Genomic DNA, 21,897 nt, shown 5'->3' with positions numbered 1-21,897 from the left:
GGTGGAAGCTGACACATGGAAGGTGTCCCTGCCCATGGCAGGGGGCTTGGAACTAGATGGTCTTTAAGGTCCCTTCCAACCCAAACCATCCTGTGATTCATTTAGTCATTAAGATGTCTTTATTTTGGTATTTTTTCAGGGGATACGTGTATGGATTTCAGCATGTAGGATCCAACATCTTGAGAATGGAAATGAGGAGCTGAGACAGCTGCTGATAATGGTGCCTCTGTTGCAATATGATGCATAACGTAGTGCGTAGGTCTCACAATTATTTAGGTGGAACCTTATTTTTGGTGGAAAGGAATGTCTGCTGCACATTGGTGGCTAACACAGTTGTGTCGGTAGGTGTTGACACGTAGCTGCATTTCAACATCTATATGGAAACAGTTGAGGCAGGAAAGAATTCGTAGGCAGGAATGGTGGTACTCGGAGTACATCTGGATCACTGTTGGAGAATTAACTGATCACGTGTACCAGCTGGGGCTACTTCATACACTAAAATAAGTGCCTTTTTTCCTACAATCCATAACGTTTCTGACAATGCTGCCAGGTGGTTTGACCTCCTTAGAATTTGCTTTATCATGTGGAGAAACAGTTCTGAACTCTAGGAATTTGTGTGACTGTGCCTGATACGGAAAAGCTCCGTAACTGACCTTTGCAGCATGAAGAATGGCTGTTTTTCTGTCACTGTTTTGATGCCTCTTGTGCAGAATATACACTTTGATCTCTTAAGAATGACATACATTTTTTTGTAACTGCCAGAAACTTGTTCACATCATTCAAAAGTAAGATTGCTTTGATCTTTTAAACATATTACAGCATGGATAAAGAATAGACCTTTATGTGATGGTCTTGTGCATCTCTAGCACATCACTGAACAGGCTCTCAGATCTCAAGCTGAAGAATGGCAGTACTGTAAATTGCATCCTTGAGTATTTCTGTGCATAAAAGTTGTGCAGTAGTGGATGCTAAAGTTCAAGAAAACACTCTGTGTCTAGAATACAGATAAAAGGATAGGTCATTAACGTCTTTATAGGTAAGTTTTGTTGTAGGCCAGACTTGGACTTGTGTTATTACCGCCTAAATTGTTTCTACCTACTGTACATAAAACTGTATGAAGACAGATCTAAAATACATTAAATGCAAGATAATTTGTTCTCCTATCAAAAGTGCATGCTTTTAGTCAAGATGGAAAAATTTTTGATTCTTAAATTAACATTCTTTCTTTGCCTTAAGGATCACTCAGGTACCCTGAAGAATAGTCTTCTCCAGGTGGATCAGAACTGTGTTCGTAACTCTTACGATGTCTTCTCTTTGCTTAGGTAAGGCTTTTGAGAATATTCTGTGTAGCTATTGTAACTTCTTTAGCATGTGTGGAAGGAGCCTTTCCAAATATAAAAAACCCTTCTGGACTGGAACACGCAGGGGACATACCTTGGTAGTGCTGATTTACTGCTGGTAGCGGGGAGATGGGCCTTGATGTACGTTCCTTGGTGGTCTCTAGGCTTCTGCTATGTGGATGCTTGAGCGCTCTGAACTAGAGCTGGCTGTGGAGCTAGCCCACGGACTTGCCCTGCAAATGTTGAAATCATGGAGCTTCTCTGTTAGAGAGCTTCTGTGGAAAGCTCCTACTCTCTTCTCCTCAACAAAAATAAAATCTATTTAAATAAATTAGAGCAATTGGAAAAAAGGCAACTTGCCAAAACTTAACTTGGTAGAAAGATGCTGTAGTTGAAATAAAACAGCTACACACCTGAGTGTGTTGTTTTAGTGTTGAACCACTGAATTGAATTTACCTTTTGCATAATTCTCCCTTGTAATCCAGAAAAGAGGCACTGCATAGTCAGAACTCAGTTATTCCAACACATGTATGGTGTAAGAAAGGTATGGTAACTGCACTCTTGGGTGGTTACTTAGGTGCCTCTGGTGGTGAAAAACACAAAATGCTGGTGTGAAGGTAAACAAAAAGGCCTTTTTCAGATCTGCTTTAATTATAATAGTTAATGTTAGCTGTGGGGAAATATAATAGAGGTTTAAACACTGTCAGTAGGTTGGTTTTGAGGAATTTGTATCTAAAAGGCGTTCTACAAGACAGGTTGATAACTTCAGTTCTGCAGTGATAGCAGTAGATGTGCTACAAAGGAAACCTTCAAGAAGGAAATGTTTAATAGACTTTCAAGTGTCTTTGGAAAAATGCATTTGTTTTTTTTATCAGTTGTAAAAGTTGAAGCCATTTGATGGTGTTAGCAGTAGGTGTCACTGTTGCCTGTGTGAAGCTTCAGCTCTATATTCTACAGTGAAGAAAGTGGTAGGAAAAGTTAACTCGAGGTTGCTTGTTCAGAAGTCTTTATTTTATAAGCTCTCTTAAAATTTAAGTATGCTGTTTCTTGATTCTGTAAAGCATATTTAAAGTAAAGGCTGCTTTCTAAATGTCTGTCTTTGTACTTTTAGTAGAAAACAACCAGGGGGCCTGTTATGAAGTTCTGGTTCCATTCTGGCACAGTTCATTAGAAAAGAGCTCTTATACTACCCAACATTAAGTCTTTGTTAAATAGAAAGAAGAAAATGTGTGCCGGTCATCCCGATTGCTTTGTTCATGTTTTTTTTCACATTTCCTTTGCACTTTTGTAGTATGAAGCACGCTCCAGAAAAAAACACTCACTGTTATACCGGCTGGTCATGAACTTGACCAACTGGAGCCCTGTCTAACCCTGTCTAATCTGAACTGGGGTCCTTGTTCTGAACCTGTCTGACTGTCTGTCATAAAGCTGACAAGAAATGAAGATGTCAGCTTTGATAAAGCTCCCCTTGCTGGATGCTCACCAGTGCTGGTTTGAAACCTGATTACTACTGGAGCCAGGTGCTTTGCTCAGTCTTGGGAAGGTGAGAGTCCAGGCACTGTCTCTCACAATTTCTAGGCATGCTGTTGGGCGTAGCTCCTGTTTAGCCTTGCCTCTGAGCTAAGACATCCTCCTTTCTTTTTGCTTTGTCCTAAAAGGAACAGTTTTTTTCCAGTCCTCAGCACCACGCCTGCTGCTGATTATATTTCAGTTGATTCTATGTATCTTATCAAGGAGAATATATTGCATTGTCTAGTTGAAGCAAAAGTCAGGAGTTATAATTTGTGACCATACCCAGGTGCTATTATTGTCTGTTTCCTTCCTAGCCAGGAAAGTTCTTTGGGAACCGAGGCAAAGTCCTCCATGTAGTCCTGAATCCTTTCTACTCCCTCTCATGTTAACTCTGCTTTTTTACAGGAACACTTTCTCTACTGCTGCTTACCTTTGATATCTAGCCTCAAAGACTGGTGATAGTGTTTATTTCTTTTAAAATAATCTCTAGTCTCGTTTTGTCATGTGTCCTTTTTCTCCCACCAAGCAGTCTGGTTTGCCACCTCTGCCAGGAGCCCAGGCTTGAGGAACTAGCCTGTGAACTTTTTCCAAAGATAGTTTTTGTGAGAGCATGTTCCACTTATAACCAGAAGAGAGATGGGCATAATTTGAGTTGTGATTCATTTGACAGGACATGTACTTTGGGAGGAAATGAATTGCTGTCTGCCTGCTCCTGTCCATTGGCTATAAAGAGAATAGGGAGGTGTCTACACCGTAAAGGTTTGCATCTGGTCACATAAATCCCACATTTTGAAGACTTTCTCATGATATGATATTTGTCTGTAGTAAAAATTCACAAGCTGCACATGTGGTTTCCTAATGTTTTCACGACACATGAATATGAAGAACAGCTTGTACTGGCTTTGTTTAAACTCCTCCAAAAAGAGGAAGCAAGTCCTGATGATGGTGGTATCTGCATCCCAGTTACTCTGATGGTACCATGCTGCCAGGTGTGGATTAGCCACTGTGATCAGCTGTACAGTGTAAAGATGGAGAGAGCATGTTCTAGTTCAACCCTTAACTCTTGAAAATCTGCAAAATGAGAACTTCTATGGTTGGTCTCTGCTATCAAAACTGCATTTTGGGAAAGAATTTTTTTTTTTTTTTTTATTTCTCAGAAGTGAATAGCTAAAAATTATGAATCACAGAATCGGTCAGGTTGGAAGAGCCCTCTGGGCTCATCGAGTCCAACCATTGCCCTGACACCACCATGTCAACTAGACCATGGCACTTAAGTGCCATGCCCAGTCTTTTCTTAAACACCTCCAGAGATGGTGACTCCACCACCTCCCTGGGCAGCCCCTTCCAATGTCTAATGACCCTTGCTGAGAAGAAATTCTTCCTAATGTTCAACCTGAAGCTTGTGAATAGGCCCTAATGAAAAGCACGTGCTTGGCTCAAATTATGTTGATTAAAAAAGTTAATTAGGAATGCCAGAGTGTGTGAACAGTAGAAAATTTTTTGAGTGTTGGATTAAAATAGTGCCTGTGTGCTCAGATGCTTAATTGCATGGATTTACAAGTTAATTAAGCAGGAGGAAAAGTTTAAGTACCCAGACAGCTCAGCTTTACACAAGGAAGTTCTCTGCACCTCTGTAGCTCATGAGCCTTCTTGTTTTGGGGCAGGGACAAGATCCTCGGGCAAATGTAGTGGTGCTAATAAGTTATTTATGCCATATGGAAGTGACGAATGTTCTCCCAGCCATTTGTTTTAAAAAGGCTAACTAACAAAAATTAACCACCCCAACTGTAAAGCTAAAATTTGGAGGTTTTTTGTCCCTTGGCCATATTGTCAGATTTCCTGAAAAGAGGTCACTTAAAGGCTTTCTAAATATTATGTAGCTGGTAGTAATAGGTTATGGAGTAACACGTTTCACCTTTCACATAACACTCAGGATGGGCCAAATACGTCTGAGGTCATGTTCTGGACATGTCTCCATAATCAAGCTCTCAGCACGTTTGCAGCACTAATGGGAATAGATTTATATTTAGTATTCTCTTAGTTTTCTATCCTTTCTTTTCTTTACACTTTGAAAAATAGACCTTTCAGCATTAAGTGGTGTTGGGAAGATGGGATGTGCTGGCAATCACTAAAGAAAGGGCTTAAAATCCTGTATGTTAAAATTTTAATTGAGTTCCTAAACAGAATATGGAATATCTTGTATTCTACAACAGCTTTTCATGGTATTGTGACACTTAGAGCAATTGGCATGCTGATAGTTTTTGTGCCTTTAGATATGTAAGTACCTGAAATCCTCTCAAATTCTGCCTGGAGACAAAAAGTGCTCTAAGAACTAGTGAAACCCGCCCCTTTGAAGTTTTTCTTCCTATATTTTTCTCTCTCCTGTCAAAACCTCTTTCTATATGGTTTAACCATTCCTTCAGTGATGGGATGGCACATTTGTGTTATTTGGCCAGCTAGTTAGTGCAGATTGAAAACATTTTGGTTGTATTTTTGTTTAAAAAAATACTGTTTTTTAAGAACAACAAAATCTGATACTGGTACAGAGTGCTGGAGATGAGGAAAACACTGGCTCCAGGCAACTGCTGTAATCTTGCTATATCTAATCTGTCTGAAGTTGATTTAAATAATACTTCTAGGTGTTATAGGGCTTCCTCTGCTGCTGCCACATGTGCGTCTGATCTAGTGGATTAAATCTTGAAAACTAAAGCAACTCCAGAGACCACACAGTCTGTGCCTTCATTAAAAACAACAGGTTCTCACAGTTCTGGTGGTAAGCAAATAAATCTGGCTGCAGTGCCCTGGACAGGTAAACATGACTTTTCAAACCATAGCATTAAGTGAACAATTTCCCTGTATTTCACATCACAGCAATGATGGCCCAGGTTCAGTGATTGCCAGTGACAAGATACTGCTCTGAGGAGGACCAGAGCTCAACTTCTGAACTAGCAACTAATTACTACTTTCTAGGTTAGGCACTGTTGAACATTGGGTGTGTTGATACATGACAAGTAGAAATATTAGTTACTAGACATCGTCTCATGTCCCAATGGCTTAAAATATGCCATTGTCTTCAGATTTCTTATTACAGAATCACAGAATCAACCAGGTTGGAAGAGACCTCAGGGATCATAGAGTCCAACCATTGACCTGACACCACCGTGGCAACTAGACCATGGCACTAAGTGCCATGTCCAGTCTTTTCTTAAACACCTCCAGAGCTGGTGACTCCACCACCTCCTTGGGCAGCCCCTTCCAATGTCTAATGACCCTTGCTGAAAAGAAATGCTTCCTAATGTCCAACCTGAACCTGCCCTGGCGAAGCTTGAGGCTGTGTTATAATCATAGGCCAGGGGTATGCTTCAGGTGACAGGCTTTGTTTCAGGATTTGCCATTTGTAATATAAGTGTTTATTTAAAGAGGAGCACATGTCGTAGCACTGAAGAGTTATTATTTAAGAATACAAATGTAGGTAGTGTTTCTCTGCAGTGTGAAACCTTGAGAGGTTGCTAATATCAGCTATTTTAAGTGACCAAGACTAGAACATAGGACACAATATAAAATCAGCTTTTGTTTAGCTCTGCCCACCTTAGGAAAGAAACTTTTTAACAAATACATTGGTTGTGTGTTTAAATTCTTCTGTCTTTATTAGCAGTCTTACTGAATGAACAGAACTTCCACAAGCTGACCACTGAAACTAGAAATAGAGACAAAAGTACACCGTCAACGTGAGCACTTGTAGTGTTGAAAAAATCATTAGGAGCTCAGAGTAGTTTCTCTGAGACTACAGAGAGAGTGGAATTGCACATGCCAAATGTAGTAACTGCCTTTGGGCAGCTATTTTTAACACATGGAAATTATGCTAAACTTGAAGCTGGTTTTCATAAGCTCTTTGAGTGGGGAATGATGGAGTGAGCTAAGTTTTTATGGGCTTAAACTGCTTTGTGCTAAGGTATATCTTGGGGTACATTGACCTGTTTATAGCTAAGGAGAAGCACAAGACAAGTCAGTCTTGAACAATGCCAGAGTGTCCTGTTTTGACAGCCAGTAGCTCAGTCAGACTTTGCTATTGTATAGTTGCTGCAAGCAGCAATTCCAAGCTTTAGGCTTCCAAATGTTTGGTGGGGTGATAAGGAGGGAAAGCAGGAAGAAAACGTGCTGTCAGCTGCTCTCTGTTGTGCAGCATCTTATAACACAGGCAGAGGTAAGCCACATAAAGCTGTACTGTCTTTTGAACTTCCCTGGAGTTCCTCTATTTCCATCCTCATCTCCATGCAAAGTGAACTCTGTGGAGCTGTGCAGTAGGTAGGATTCAACCTTCAGCCTCTGCAGTTCTGACTGCATGGAAATAGAGAGTTGTTCTTTGCTACGCTCTTCCCTTTAGGATGCTGGTAGATGCATATCATATTCGACAACTACCTGAAGGGTAGAGTGGGAGTCGGCCTCTTCTCCCAGGCAACTAGCAATAGGACAAGAGGACACAGCCTCAGGCTTCTCCAGGGGAGGTTCAGGTTGGACATTAAGAAGCATTTCTTCTCAGAAAGGGTCATTAGCCATTGGAAGGGGCTGCCCAGGGAGGTGGTGGAGTCACCATCTCTGGATGTGTTTAAGAAAAGACTGGACATGGCCCTTAGTGCCATGGTCTAGTTGCCATGGTGGTGTGAGGGCAATGGTTGGACTCGATGATCCCCGAGGTCTCTTGCAACCTGATTGATTCTGTGATTCTGTGTGATATTTAGAGATAAGGAAAGGTACAAAAGATTTTTTTTTTCATTTTAAAGTGTGCACTGACAGTTAAGTCTTTTGTTTCTAGCTTTTTCCTTCGCTGCTCTTTCCTCAGAGAAGGATCCCAAGTCATTGCCGCAACCAAAACCTCTGTAAATGCTGTAGTTATGGATGTTCCTGCAGTAGGAGCAGTGCCACATCCTGTGAAGGTGGCAGGAAAAGGCTGTCACTAATAGCCTGATGCTCTTGCAGTTCCTTGTTCTAGCATTTCCTGTGAGTATCTTAACAATCAAGTTGCTGGCTCAAGTTGCAGACTTTCAGAATTTAATGTTGCTACTGCTGCTGCCATCCCCCCCTCCCAGCAGACGTGGGAATAGGCCGTCTCGGGTGTGGAATGGGTAGTGGGATTCCTCCTAGCCTGACTTGTGCTCTTAAATCAGTAAGTTCCTCTGCTAAAACTTCCCTTTGCTAGTGATAAGTGTGGTTGTTTTTCTGTGATGGCTGGGCTTGATGTTTGTAACTAGGAAAGATTTCCACCTGGAAGACTTGGCTCTTTGTGCTATATAGGCAGCCAAGACAAGGCAGGCATCCCCTTGGCTTTGGAGATGAAAACCCAGGTGGCCTAAGGCCAGCATAAATAAATATGAACTGTAATTGGACCTCTCGAGTGCCTCTGTATGCTTTAATAAGCAGTACAGAAATGGATGAAAAGTATAACAAGTGTCATCTCTCTTGGCCTAAAAACCACGTGGGCTGGAATTGTGGGGTGGTGTCTTCCTGGGAAGCAGTGATGGTGATGGAAACTGAGGTTTTTTTGTGAGGTTCCGTAGGGATTTTGATCTGTGGATCAGACTTTTGGACAGATTTGTTCCCAGGCATTTTACTTGTGTGGTGCTAAGCTATATGGAAACTGAGGCTAATCAGTCATCAGAAGAGTCAATTTACAAGCCTGACTTATGCCAAAATCTGTAGAAGAGAGCAGCATGGGTCATAGCAAGTTGAAACAGTCCATGAAGCATAAGAGAGAGGTGGGTTTTTTTGTCTGTTAACTTAACTGCAGGGTTAGTGCTCTGCTGCTGCTCTTATCTTCAGCTTCCCTAATATGCCACATGGAATAAAACACCTCTACAGTGGCAGATTTTAAGCGTGATAAGCACGTTGCTAGCTCTTGGTCAAATTTGGTTTGAGAGCACAGTTTAGAAGAGTGATTACACAGAGCTGTGCAGAACTTCAAAAATAGCTTTATTCTTCTTTATTTGAGTCGGCATGTGAAAGACCGTATCAGTGAAGCAATGTTCAATTAGATTAGAAGTCATAACCCCGTCCTCTTTTTTTCTGGCTTTATTAGAGTTGATGAAAAACGGAGCATGTCACTTAGCTAAATAATTTTTGATGCTTAGCTAAATAATTTTCCTCCTGGAAACTATACTGAGGCACACAGAAATTAAGGAGGTGGTTGGTGACAGCCAACATGGCTTCACTAAGGGCAAATCGTGCCTGACAAATTTGGTGGCCTTTTACGATGGGGTTACAGCGCTGGTGGATAGGGGAAGAGAGACTGATGTCATCTACCTGGACTTGTGCAAAGCATTTGACACCGTCCCGCACGACATCCTTGTCTCTAAATTGGAGAGACATGGACTTGATTGATGGACCACTCGGTGGATAAAGAACTGGCTGGATGGTCACACTCAAAGAGTTACAGTCAAGGGCTCGATGTCCAAGTGGACACCAGTGACGAGTGGCGTTCCTCAGGGGTCGGGATTGGGACCGGTCCTGTTTAACATCTTTGTCGGCGACACGGACAGTGGGATTGAGCGCGCCCTCAGCGAGTTTGGGATGACACCGAGCTATGTGGTGCGGTGACACGCTGGAGGGAAGGGATGGCATCCAGAGGGACCTGGAGAGGCTGGAGAGCTGGGCCTGTGCGAACCGCATGGAGTTCAACAAGGCCAAGTGCAAGGTCCTGCACGTGGGTCGGGGCAATCCCAAGCACAAACACAGGCTGGGCAGAGAATGGATGGAGAGCAGCCCTGAGGAGAAGGACTTGGGGTGATGGTTGATGAGAAGCTCACCATGAGCCGGCAACGTGCGCTTGCAGCCCAGAAAGCCAACGGTGTCCTGGGCTGCATCCCCAGCAGCGTGGCCAGCAGGGCGAGGGAGGGGATTCTGCCCCTCTGCTCCGCTCTCGGGAGACCCCCCCTGCAGTGCTGCGTCTAGCTCTGGGGCCCCCAACAGAAGAAGGACACGGAGCTGTTGGAGCGAGTCCAGAGGAGGCCACGAAGATGATGAGAGAGCTGGAGCCCCTCTGCTCTGGAGACAGGCTGAGAGAGTTGGGGCTGTTCAGCCTGGAGAAGAGAAGGCTCCGGGGAGACCTTCTAGCACCTTCTAGTACCTGAAGGGGCTACAGGAAAGCTGGAGAGGGACTTTTTACAAGGGCATGGAGTGACAGGATGAGGGGGAATGGTTTTAAACTGAAAGAGGGGAGATTGAGATGAGATCTGAGTAAGAAATTCTTGTCTGTGAGGGTGGTGAGCCACTGGCCCAGGTTGCCCAGAGAAGCTGTGGCTGCCCCCTCCCTGGCAGTGTTCAAGGCCAGTTTGGATGGGGCTTGGAGCAACCTGGTGTAGTGGAAGGTGTCCCTGCCCATGGCAGGGGGTTGGAACTAGACGATCTTTGAGGTCCCTTCCAACCCAAACCATCCTGTGATTCTATGAGTTTTCTAACAGATACCTGAAAGTCTTTTAAGAACGAGGATTTTATGAAAAGTGAATCACAGACTGGTTGGGGTTGGAAGGGACCTCAAAGATCATCCAATTCAACCCCCTGCCAAAGCAGGGTCACCCAGAGCAAGTTGTACAGGGTTGGGTCCAGGCAGGTTTTGAATATCTGCAGAGAAGCAGACTCCCCCCCTCACTGTGCAGCCTGTGCCAGGGCTCTGGCACCCTCACAGTAAAGTTTTCCCTCATATTCAGATGGAACTTCCCATGTTTCAGTTTGTGCCCGTTGCCCCTTGTCCTGTCACTGGGCACCACTGAGAAGAGTCTGGCCCCATCCCCTTGACACCTGCCCCTAAGGTATTTGTAAGTATCGATAAGTTCCCCTCTCAGTCTTCTTGTCTCCAGGAGTGGCATGAGGACTCTTTTTTTTTTTTTTTTTTTTTTGTTACAACTTTGTCCTGGCTATGGCCATACGAATGGTGCTGCCAATGCTTTATCTTTCAGCCTTGGCAGAGATTTCAGTGAATGCAGTCATGAATCCTGAATGCACAGAAATACCTAATCACACCAGGGAAAGTCAATACTGCATTTTGACTGAGAACAAATACAATGGATTAAAGATCTCACATCAGGGAAAATGCTCTAATCTCTTTGATAATTGAAAACAGGGCAGGATGGGGAACGCACCAGTGACTGAGAAGATGCAGAATGCTCCTGTGAGCGTTACGACCATCCCTTTGTCTGGTGGGAGATCTCGCTTCTCGAACGCAGCTGCAGAATTCTAGTTCTCTTGGAAGTAAACTTTGGTTTGAGTTTGGGGATGGCTTCCAGGAAAAAGGGCAGCATATGCAGCTTGAAAAAATGAGTCACCTGAATATTGACTGCTGTTATCCTCCTTCTCCCTCCAGTGGGTAAGGGCTGTGCTCAGTTGTCACAAACACCTTATCAGTTGTGTGGGCTGCGATGGGAAGAACACAATCAACTGGAGAGCAGCTGTTTCCCTGTTTGGGTGGAGCCTGTAATTCATTCAACCTGAATTTATTCATCTTCCTTTTCCATTGTGCAGCCAGCTCCAGTCTTAGCCTCGCTCACGGTCTCAGAGCGAGAATTGAATCTTCTATTAAGATTTGTTGGCAAGTTACGTGTCAGCAAAAGGCTGTTGGATTATACCAGTGTCACTGTCCTGGTAGGAGTCATCTTTACATATTTATGCCCTTTGGAAATTTGTATTTGTATGTAATTCACCTTTCTGCTGTGTTCAGCATCTTGAATGTGCTTCTGTCTGTTGCCCTGGCAGCAAGGTTTCTGTAATCACAATCTGATAAGCACTGCTATAAAGAACAAAAAAAACCCCCAATTCCTCTGTTATTTGCCACAAATACATTTGTTCTTTGAATAAAAAATCAAGCCGTAAATCCATCCCAGTGCTGGAGTGAATGAATTGGAAGAAGAGGACTACAGACATCTCAGGTTTTGTGACTTCATTTCTGGAAAAAAATTGTGCTTCACATTAAGACTCTCCTCTTCTGTTCATGCCCCGTGTGTATTGAAGGTGATCTATATACTATCTAGCTCCTTTAGATGTTCCTCACGCTGGAGACCAGCATCTCCCCTGCTGCCAGTCTCGTAGACGTGGTTTTTCCTTTTTTTTTTTCCTCCAATAGCTCAAAGTATCCAGTGTTGCAGTGTCCACATGGACTTCATTATTCAGAAACTTCATTTGAGTCTCACATGTGTAAGTCGATTCGAAACTGTTTGAAAGAATGATGGAAAGTGCCTGTTTTTCAACAGCACTGTCTTGTTTGAGTTCCTTACAGCACTGGCTCTTGTAGAGGTTTAATGCCATAAATGAAGAGGTCAGACTGCATTTTATTCTCTTCTTACTCCCTACTGTCTTCTCTCGCCCTGCATCTGCTTTTGACAAATTGTAGGTATAGGTTTCCGAGGAAATTGGGAAAGGGAGTGTATGATTATAAATTAGAAAAGTTTTTCTTGTGGGAAAGCAGATGTACAAATGATGGTTTAAAGGGCTGTGTAAAAAATATGTTATAGCTGGCTGGCACTCCCCATAATCTAATTTCTGGACTGATATAAAGCAGTATGTGTTCCATTTTTTGTATTTAATAGGAAAATCTTGGATTATTTTTTACTTTAATAGTAGTTTTGGATATTTTAGTTCCAGGATCCTACATCTCGCTTAGTGCCAAAGTGTTCTATTCTATTTTCTAAATCCCTGGTAGTAATTCTCAGTTTAAATTTAGTCTCATTTTAAACTAAGGTTGTTCTGGCAAATAAGACCGTAGGCATTTATTTCTCTTGTGAGAAGTAGCTCTATTATGTGACTGCTATAATTAATTGATGTATTTATGGCTTAAAGTTCTGTACATGAAAAATCCAGATGTGTCTGATAGAAGCAAATAGATATTTGGAGTGTATGATAGAACTACAAAATTGTGTATCAAATGTCTAATAAAGTCGAGACTCTTTCATTAATGTAAATATAAGCATATATTGGCTTAAAAGGCACAACTGTCACTATCCTCCAGCTTTCAGTTTTTTTAAAGCTTGCAGCCAGGAGTGAACTTGCTGTATAAACCAGTAAATCACTAGACTAATTCATGACCAAGAGGGATATCTCAGTTGCAGGATACTGCAGCGTGTCTTAAAGGAACGTGCTTCAGCTGAACCTTCAAACACTGCCCCAAACGTCCTGCAAACTGAAAGAGAGCAAATGTGTTGTTACAGCACATTCCCAAGTTGTAAAGTCAAGTTATGTTGGACTGCTGTGTTGTGCAGTGTTGGGAAGTCAGGGAAACTGATCTTGCAAACAAGGATGTTATTGCAAAGAAATCATGTCATGGTGAAGAAGTCCAAAAGTTGGCAACTTTTTTTTTTCCTCCAAGTCGGTACCCACGTTGAATTGATTGACAGAACAATGTATGCTAGAATTGTTTCAAATGTTACAGCCAAGGTAGAAAGTAGGGTTTTTTTGCGGGGGGGAGGAAGAGGAAACAATTTTATTTCAGACTTGAAAAGCCTTGAAGAACTACCCCAAATAGCCTGTGTTTCAGCAACTGGGGAGCTAGCAAGTGAAGAGGAGAGATGTTGAATTTCTGCCTGCTGGTTCTTCCTAGATCAATTAGAGATGCAACTTTTGTTGGTCTTAGCTTACAGTACATAGCTTATGTTTTTGTACCTATCCCACTGTCTTTTAAACTTGCAAAGGAAGGGGAGAGTATTTTGTTTCCTCTTAGTCTGCCTCATCTCAGAAAACAGGTGGTATGAGAATGGAAGTGGAACAACACAGAATCACAGAATCAACCAGGTTGGAAGAGCCCTCTGGGATCATCGAGTCCAACCGTTGCCCTGAACCACCCTGTCAACTGACCATGGCACTAAGTGCCATGTCCAGTCTTTTCCTAAACACATCCAGCTTCATGGATCTCCACCTCCAAAGTATGTTAGGGTGGTAAGGAATTTTAATGTCTGCTTCGCTTTCCAGTTCTTTCCCAGGCAGCAGAATGCAACTCACCTGATGCTGGACAATTGCACAGCAGCTCTCAGGGTCCCAAGCAAGAGCAGTAAATCTGTCACACTTAACGTTCATATTACCCTGCTGCTGGCTGACAATGGCTGTGAGCTGCGGCAGGGACACCAGAACAGCCTGCAGACACAGGGTGACGACACTGTTGGCTAAGCTCTCTCTTTAAAAAGGCTTGAGTCTCTGCTGTAACTAGCTTGGCTTTCCTGACTGCCAAAGGAAATTTGGTAGCAGGCCAGTGGCCTCTTAAAGCCCTGAATTAGCTCTTAAAGTGCTATGGAAGTGCTAATTTTAATAATAAATAATAAAAAACCTTCTTGAACAATCTGGGAAGAATCCTGCATTGACTGATAGCACATAGATTATGCCATCAGTTGGCTCATCGTGTCAATTACTAAACCAAGCCAGATTGTACTTGAAGGACAAATTGTGCTAACTTTAGGCTGTAGCGTTGGACTTGCATTCAGACTAGAAATGGAAACAACATGCAGTCAATTAGCATTGAAGTTTCTCTCCATTCATTATGTATAATTTTTAATCCAGATTTATGGCCTCAACTTGCTGATCTCCATTCATTGGTGCAATCATAATTGCCTCCGCTGAAATCTGCCTTGTGCATGCAGAAATGATGGACAAAATTTCCATGCTGATGTTCTTCTGGCTTAGTTTGTATTCCCGTCGTTGGATGACCAAAAATTTCCGTGTGGGTGCAGTGGGGGCTTTTTTTTTGGCTGGGGAAAGGAGATTTCTGTTGATAGTTGCTGCTTTTGTGACATGAAGTCCCTAAAATTTTAAATCTTGGAAGGCTTAACTTCGGATGTGGTCATGATCTTACTGTTACCATTTTAAAGTTCTCGGAACAACAGTGAACATACTGGGATTGCAAGAAAGAAAACTTACTGATACCAGTGGATTCAATGTCAATGGCACTATTTGGCATCAAAGGCAGCCAAGTTTAACTGTAGTGGTTTTTTTTATATTGCAAGAAATGACTGGATGATGTTTGGCTTAAAAAGAAAACCATTTCTTATTAAAACCAGACTTGATTGCTGAATTATTCTGTATAGCAGTTTTTATAGGTTAGGAATATACTTTTAGATATAGATTCTCCAAATTGAAGAAGTGTCCTAAGGTCTTAAGATGGTTTCAGAAGTCAGTCTGAAGAGATGTTTGTTCCTTATACTTGGGCACAGGCAGAAGAACTTGAAGCTGTTATAAAATTTGTAGGTTGTTGGCTGAGTATCACTGTGAGGAATTCATATGGCAAATCACCCTTCTAACAATCTATCAGTTTCATAAATACTTTTTCAAAGAGTAAAACACTTTTCAGCAGTCAGATTTTGCTACCTACGTGATGTGACATGAAGACTTGTAGAATTTCTTTCTTAATCCCTTAACAAACTAAATCAAGAATGTTCTTCCAGCATAAAATTAGATGAAGGGGAGAGAAAGGGGAAGGCAAATGTCACTCAGTTAATACTCTTCACCTGTAAGTTTTAGCTTTGGGTAAGGCTTGCTTATGTCTGGAAAGAAAATGTTCCAGACTTTTGGAAAGGGACAGACTGGAAACTGTTGAAGTAGGAAACTTAGACCCTGCTGTATGGTGTGACAGCAGAGCTCTGAATGAGGTTCAGGGTGGTCAGCAAACCTTGACTTTGACCCATGTAACCATATGTTACACAGCCAACAGCCTCAAGATGCATTTGGGAAGGTGGGAGGTAGAAGTAGTAGTTCCCACTAGGAAATAAGTGTTTTTTCTGGGAGGTCTTTACTCCATTAGGGCTGTGAGATCAAGCCCTGGGGTGACCAAGGTCTTTTTCCACCCCCAGAAGCCTTTAGCAGCCACCAGAGCCATGCTGCTTGATATATGATTTAGATTGGGTACAGCTACCCCCAAAAAGCTCCTAGGCTGTGTGTGCTATGAGGAGCTCTAAAGAAACCAAAGGAATCACTTAGTATAATTTCAAACAAAAATCTACTACAGAGTGTTGCTTAGGAGAGGCGATAGTGTGAAGGAACTAAAGGTGACTGATGACGAGTCCAGAGGAGGGCGACCAAGCTGGTGAAGGGTCTGGAGGGTCTGACCTACAAGGAACGACTGAGGGAGCTGGGGTTATTTAGCCTGGAGAAGAGGAGGCTCAGAGGTGACCTTATTGCAGTCTACAACTACCTGAAGGGAGGTTGTAGTGAAGTGGGAGTCGGCCTCTTCTCCCAGGCAACTAGCGATAGGACAAGAGGACACAGCCTCAAGCTTCGCCAGGAGAGGTTCAGGTTGGACATTAGGAAGCATTTCTTCTCAGCAAGGGTCATTAGCCATTGGAAGGGGCTGCCCAGGGAGGTGGTGGAGTCACCATCTCTGGAGATGTTTTAAGAAAAGACTGGACATGGCACTTAGTGCCATGGTCTAGTTGACATGGTGGTGTGAGGGCAATGGTTGGACTCGATGATCCCAGAGGTCTCTTTCAACCTGATTGATTCTGTGATTCTGTGGTTTAGGCACTGTCCTCACACTGATTAACCAGTATGTAATGTGTGCTGTTGGGTTGAGATGGGATGCTGAGGGGAGATGGTGTGAGAAGGAGTAATGCTTTGTGGTTACTCATACTTGGAGCATGTAGCCTGGTTGTCTTGGTCTAACTGCATACAGACCATTAAAAACTGTTAGCCAAAAACTTTAAATAGCAATGCCTCAATTGCTTGTAAACCTGGAAGAGATTAGAGAATGTAAAAGGAAGGAGCTGAGTAGCCTCTTTTATATGCTCTAGTGCTTTGGTCCTTGGCTCACAGCAAATTTGTAGCCTTGCTTTAGTAAAATTAAGCATTCCTATGAAGAGGCAGAGATTTTTAATTTTGGCAAAGCAGAGATGGTCATTAAAGCATGCGTTGAAACAGGCTTGGTCTTTCCACTGTGTTTGCCTGGCAGAGCACTGATGTCGTACAGTAGGTTATCTGACCACGTTTTTGCTGTTCTGACTAGACCTTAGTCGAGTTAAATGCTTATCCCAGTAGCAAGGCTGCCTGAAGAATATCCTTACAGAAGGAGAAGCCATTAGTAGTGAAACTATGAATGGGAAAAGTAAGCCTCGGTTTGCATGGCTTGTGTATGTCTGCAGACCAGCTATCATTTTTTTTCTAAGAAATATCACAGAATCACAGAATCAACCAGGTTGGAAGAGCCCTCTGGGATCATCGAGTCCAACCGTTGCCCTGACACCACCATGTCAACTAGACCATGGCACTAAGTGCCATGTCCAGTCTTTTCTTAAACCCCTCCAGAGCTGGTGACTCCACCACCTCCCTGGGCAGCCCCTTCCAATGGCTAATGACCTTTGCTGAGAAGAAATTCTTCCTAATGTCCAACCTGAACCTCCCCTGGCGAAGCTTGAGGCTGTGTCCTCTTGTCCTATCGCTAGTTGCCTGGGAGAAGAGGCTGACTCCCACTTCACTACAACCTCCCTTCAGGTAGTTGTAGACTGCAATAAGGTCACCTCGGAGCCTCCTCTTCTCCAGGCTAAACAACCCCAGCTCCCTCAGCCATTCCTCGTAGGTCAGAAAATATGTTAATTTTCACGCCATGTTAATTTTAAGAAAGATGTTAATGCCTCTCTTAGACCTGTTTTTGCCATTGCTTTCCTCTGCCTGATTTATTTTTTTTTTCAATAAATGTGGCAAATAATCAGTTTTCACTCTTCACCCTGAAGCCAGGGCTAATGATCAGAAACACATCATCACCATCATCTTTTCACGCTTCAAACATGGTTCAGTAAGAAACCCATGGTTTGTTTTTTTTTGTTTTTTTTTTGTTTTTTTTTTTTACAGAATGGCCCATAGCATATTTCGAGATACTAAAGGGTAGTTTGTGCTCTTGACATGGGTACCTGTGTGTTATCTAAAGGATACTTGCACTTTTTGAAAGCTGGCCTGTGTTAACAACGCTCACTGTAACTGTCGTGTGTATCTAGCTTGATATTAATAGTGTTATTACTTAATTGTTAGATGATATCTATGTAATTACCTTCTCTCTCACCTACAGCTTTGCCTTATTGGCATCTGTTGAATTTAACAACTGAAAAGGACGTTTGGTACTTGATCAATTTAGAGACTTCCCAGTTTGCTTTGGGTACTCATTGATAAACTGCAAGTTATGATTCCTCTTTTAATGTTTTATTTAATAGAAGCTGTCAATCTGAATTCACATTACTGCTGCTGGCTTTGAGGCGGTTGGCACATTCATCGTTAGGAGACGTGTGGGGAACCTTTAGTACAGCTGTAACTTCTCCTTACAGGCTTCACAGAGCCCAGTGTGCAATTAAACAGACTCAGGTAACTGTTCAGAAGATAGGAAGGGAGATCGAAGAAAAGCTGAGATGTACATCTACAAGCAACGAACTGGTAAGTTTGATTATTTAAAACCGTGTTCTACAGGCTTGCTGAAGCATCTGGCTGATGTCTTGACCATAAGCTTGTTTTTTTTAACACATGAACTTGAAATCTTTATTTAAACCTGTCATTTCAAATGGGAGCTCATCTGAGAAGTGTAATGTAGTGGATTTAAGATTTGTGTGGGTTACCCAGATGAATTGATAGATTGCTTATCCTATTTTTACCTTTATTTTGTATAATTGCTTTTATACTATAAAAGCATAAACATTGCACAGCACATGAAAGAGGTCTATCAGGAAAACCAAACTTTTAATGATTTAGATAAATCATGACAGGAACCTATGGTGGTTTTAGAGTGAGATGAGTCTACTGGCTGTATCTTCTTGCACCCCTGCTCCCTTTGGGTGAACAGAACTCATGCAAAAGCTGTCACTCAAGTGACACATTCATTTTAAACAGGATTTGTATTAGAAGTTGCAATAGCTTTTGACAGGTTGTTTTGTCTGTCCTTTTCCCCTCTCCAAAAAAAGTGTACTGGCACTAGTTTCTACCTTCTACCCAGAAAGGCTGAGCTCCATTCAAAGCAGTAAGTTGACAGCACAAGAGTGGCTTGTGGTGACTTCATTGTATTGGTACTCACTGGCACCTGTCTGGTGCCTTGTATAGGAAAGTGCAAACTTGTGTTGTGAAGTTACTTTATTGCTGTAAGGTAGATTCTGGATTGAGAGTACTCATCTTATTTCCAGAAGTGTCAAACTGGTTGGAGTTTGTTTACCCACTCTAATTATAGGGCTGCATTGTAGACAAAGAAGCAAAGAAGTCTGTTCCCTTAAGGGGCAATAAAACATCTCCTGTGAGTGACTCCAACCCAGAACTTCTTTGCCTTCTGCTAGTATCTTGGCTGTTAAAAGGTTTTTAACTATCTTTTATTTCAGTTATGGGTATCCTTGTCCCTCCATGCAAAGGCTTTTCCTTTATAAATATGTGCGAGCAAAACTATACGAAGAGCACTAAAACCAAAAATGACAATGATTGTGCATGTGATGCAACTTCTTAGCAACCATGGTCTATGGTATAAGGAAACAATTACCTATTTTTTCTTTTCCTTTGTTCAATAGTGGAAACTCTTGTTGGGCTTCCATTCCCCTTTGTAAGGGTGTGAACGTACAGTTTCATTCCTTAATATTGAGTTATGCAGTCTTGAACCAGAAGGCTGAGCATACGTGTGTAACTGAAGCAAATGCAAAGTGGAGGGAAGCATTCAGCAAGAGCCGACTGTTGTTCAGTCAGCTGGCGCTGAAGTAACATTATTTCCATTAACTGCTTGAAAAAGTGAAAGCTGGCAGAGTTATCCAAAGTGACAGCGTCTGGTAGTACTTACACAAGACTTGCTCACAAGTATGCCCGACTGCCCCTTCAGGTTTTGAACTTTGTCAGGGGTATGACTGGACTGAAGGGATGTAACTTCTCTTTTCCGTTTTGAATCTGTCTTCAGTTATTCTCTGCAAGTATATATTAAACATGGTAGATATTCCTTCCTTAAAACAAAAAAAAACCCACTTATCGTAGAAAATTCTGCTTTACTATGCACATGGCAGCACAATTTCTTAGTGAAGACAGTGCATCAAATCAAAAAACAGATTCTTTTTAAGCACAGGAATTGATTTAGAGTAGGTACAGGACAAATCCTAGAACTTTTAAAGACTGGATCCTTCCAATATAACTGTGTGTAATGACGTAATCTGCTCCCTCCTAGTCTTCCTTCCTTTTGTATCCTTTTTTTTCTCATCACCCTGAAGCTGGGAATTGGATCTAATAGTGCAGCTCGGACATTTCCAACCTTTTTCCATCTCCCTGCCTTAATTTAGTATAGACTCCTCATTGCTTATCTTCCCTCTTGCTGCTGAACCCTTTGCCAGGGAATGAGTGCTCATCGTGCTGCTGGCGCTCTGCTATTAGTCTCTACGTAATTGTCGTGCAGAAACTTCCTCCCACCTCTTCTTCCTCTCTTAATTTCTGCCCTGGGACAGGTTGCATCACTGAGCACAGGAGAGGAGATGCGTTTCACAGGAGGAACAAGCACTGTGGGACACAGCTGAGTTTCTCTCCTTCCAAAGCAGCCAGATGATTAGGGTCTTTGGTGATCTATTGCCTGGGGTAATCTGAGCTCAGCTGTTAGTCTTGCAGACACTAGGCTTGTCCTATTTTTCCTCTCCCTCCTATCACCCCTTTTATGGAACTGATTGTGTGCAGAAAAGTTTTTGTTTTGTTTTGTGTTTTTTTTTTTTAAATCTGTTTTTCTTCCTATAGAAAAAGGAGAGTGAATGTTTACAGTTGAAGATCCTGGTGCTACGTAATGAACTGGAGAGGCAGAAGAAGGCCCTTGGTCAAGAAGTAGCCTTGTTGCATAAGGAAAAAAATACTTTGCATGACAGAGGTAAGTGTAGGATTGTTACTGCTTCTCTTGCAGATATTCATAATCCACTGATCAGACGAGTAGTAGCCTAGCTTATGATCATGGTGACCAAAATGAAGGTGCTGTTTTGCTCTTTGGTCTGGCTCTAATGTGCTTGTGTTTTTCTTTATCTAAAGTTTGTAGCCAGGTATAATCTCTTCACCATCTGTGTTATACTGAATTCTGCACAGCAGTTCCTGGTGTACTGTCTCTAAATAACTTCTTAATATGACACTTCTCTAAAGCAATCTTAAATCTGTGCTTAATTAAAATGTTATGAGAAAATCAGAAGAGCTGCACTGTAATTCAGTAACCAGTGGCTTGATGTAGGCACATTATAATGTCATGAGGGCTGTTGTTGTACCTGTGATTAGGATCCCATTTGAAGTGTTAGAAGACAAAAACCCTCTTAATAGCTTATTACATAAGTGAAAGGTGAAGTGCTCAGTCGTCTCGGCGTTTTGTTTTACTGAGAAAATGACCTATAGTAAAATGCTGCATCATTGTCTCTTTGGAGCTCACCAGAGACCGAAGCTACACGGATGTTTGTTCTTGTTGCAGGACTTTTTTTTTTTAATACCTAGTTGAGTCTAAAATAATTAGTCACTACTGAAAATGAGGTTTTTGCCATTCACTTAATTCTTGTGCAAGTATTGAGATGCCTTGACTGAATTACTCCACTGCTGTGGACATGAGGGAGACAGGTGTTAAAGGAGAATGAGGTTCTGTTGGTTGTATTTGGCTGGTGAATGGTGTGTAGTGTGTGATGAGTTGTGTTCCTTCCACACTGTCGTTCCCCAGTTTGGCAGCATAACGTGAAAAACAGGCATCTAAGAGTAAATGGAGGATTATTGCCAACACTTGTGTCAGTATCTACTTTTAAAACTACAGGTAACTAAGAAAATATTTGATACTAATTTTTTCCCCGATTCCTCATCTTGTTTAGAAAATGCATTTGAGACTGAATGCCAGAAACTTCAAGAGCATAACGAATCCCTGCATGAATTAAGAAAGGAATGCACTGCTAAGAGGTAAAAGGACCTATGCTTTTTCTGCAGCTGCAAAGGAAATACAGGCTTGAGAGTAGGACATTTGAAGTGGGACTCCTGGCACCAAATTCTTCCTAATGTGGCCTCAAAACTTCTGTTAAGACACCCCTGCTACAATTTGTAGGTATCTGAAGTGATAATTAACAGTGGCAAGTCTAGAAGAGAAGAAAAC

At 42.1% G+C, this 21,897-nt stretch overlaps 1 protein-coding gene across 2 annotated transcripts in view; it reads left to right on the top strand.

The window, feature by feature from the left end:
* UVRAG (UV radiation resistance associated) overlaps nt 1-21,897 on the top strand; it is a 115,609-nt gene that overhangs the window by 30,447 nt on the left and 63,265 nt on the right. For both annotated transcript variants that reach the window (XM_068395242.1, XM_068395243.1), the window contains 4 exons: nt 1,237-1,322; nt 18,125-18,230; nt 20,532-20,658; nt 21,623-21,707. In XM_068395242.1, coding sequence (XP_068251343.1) covers nt 1,237-1,322; nt 18,125-18,230; nt 20,532-20,658; nt 21,623-21,707 — 404 coding nt within the window. The remainder of the gene's footprint in view (nt 1-1,236; nt 1,323-18,124; nt 18,231-20,531; nt 20,659-21,622; nt 21,708-21,897) is intronic.

Source organism: Nyctibius grandis, chromosome 2 (assembly GCF_013368605.1).
Source record: "Nyctibius grandis isolate bNycGra1 chromosome 2, bNycGra1.pri, whole genome shotgun sequence".
Taxonomy (NCBI): Eukaryota; Metazoa; Chordata; class Aves; order Nyctibiiformes; family Nyctibiidae; genus Nyctibius; species Nyctibius grandis.
Note: the sequence above shows the minus strand (reverse complement) of the source record. Positions and strands in the feature narration are given on the sequence as shown.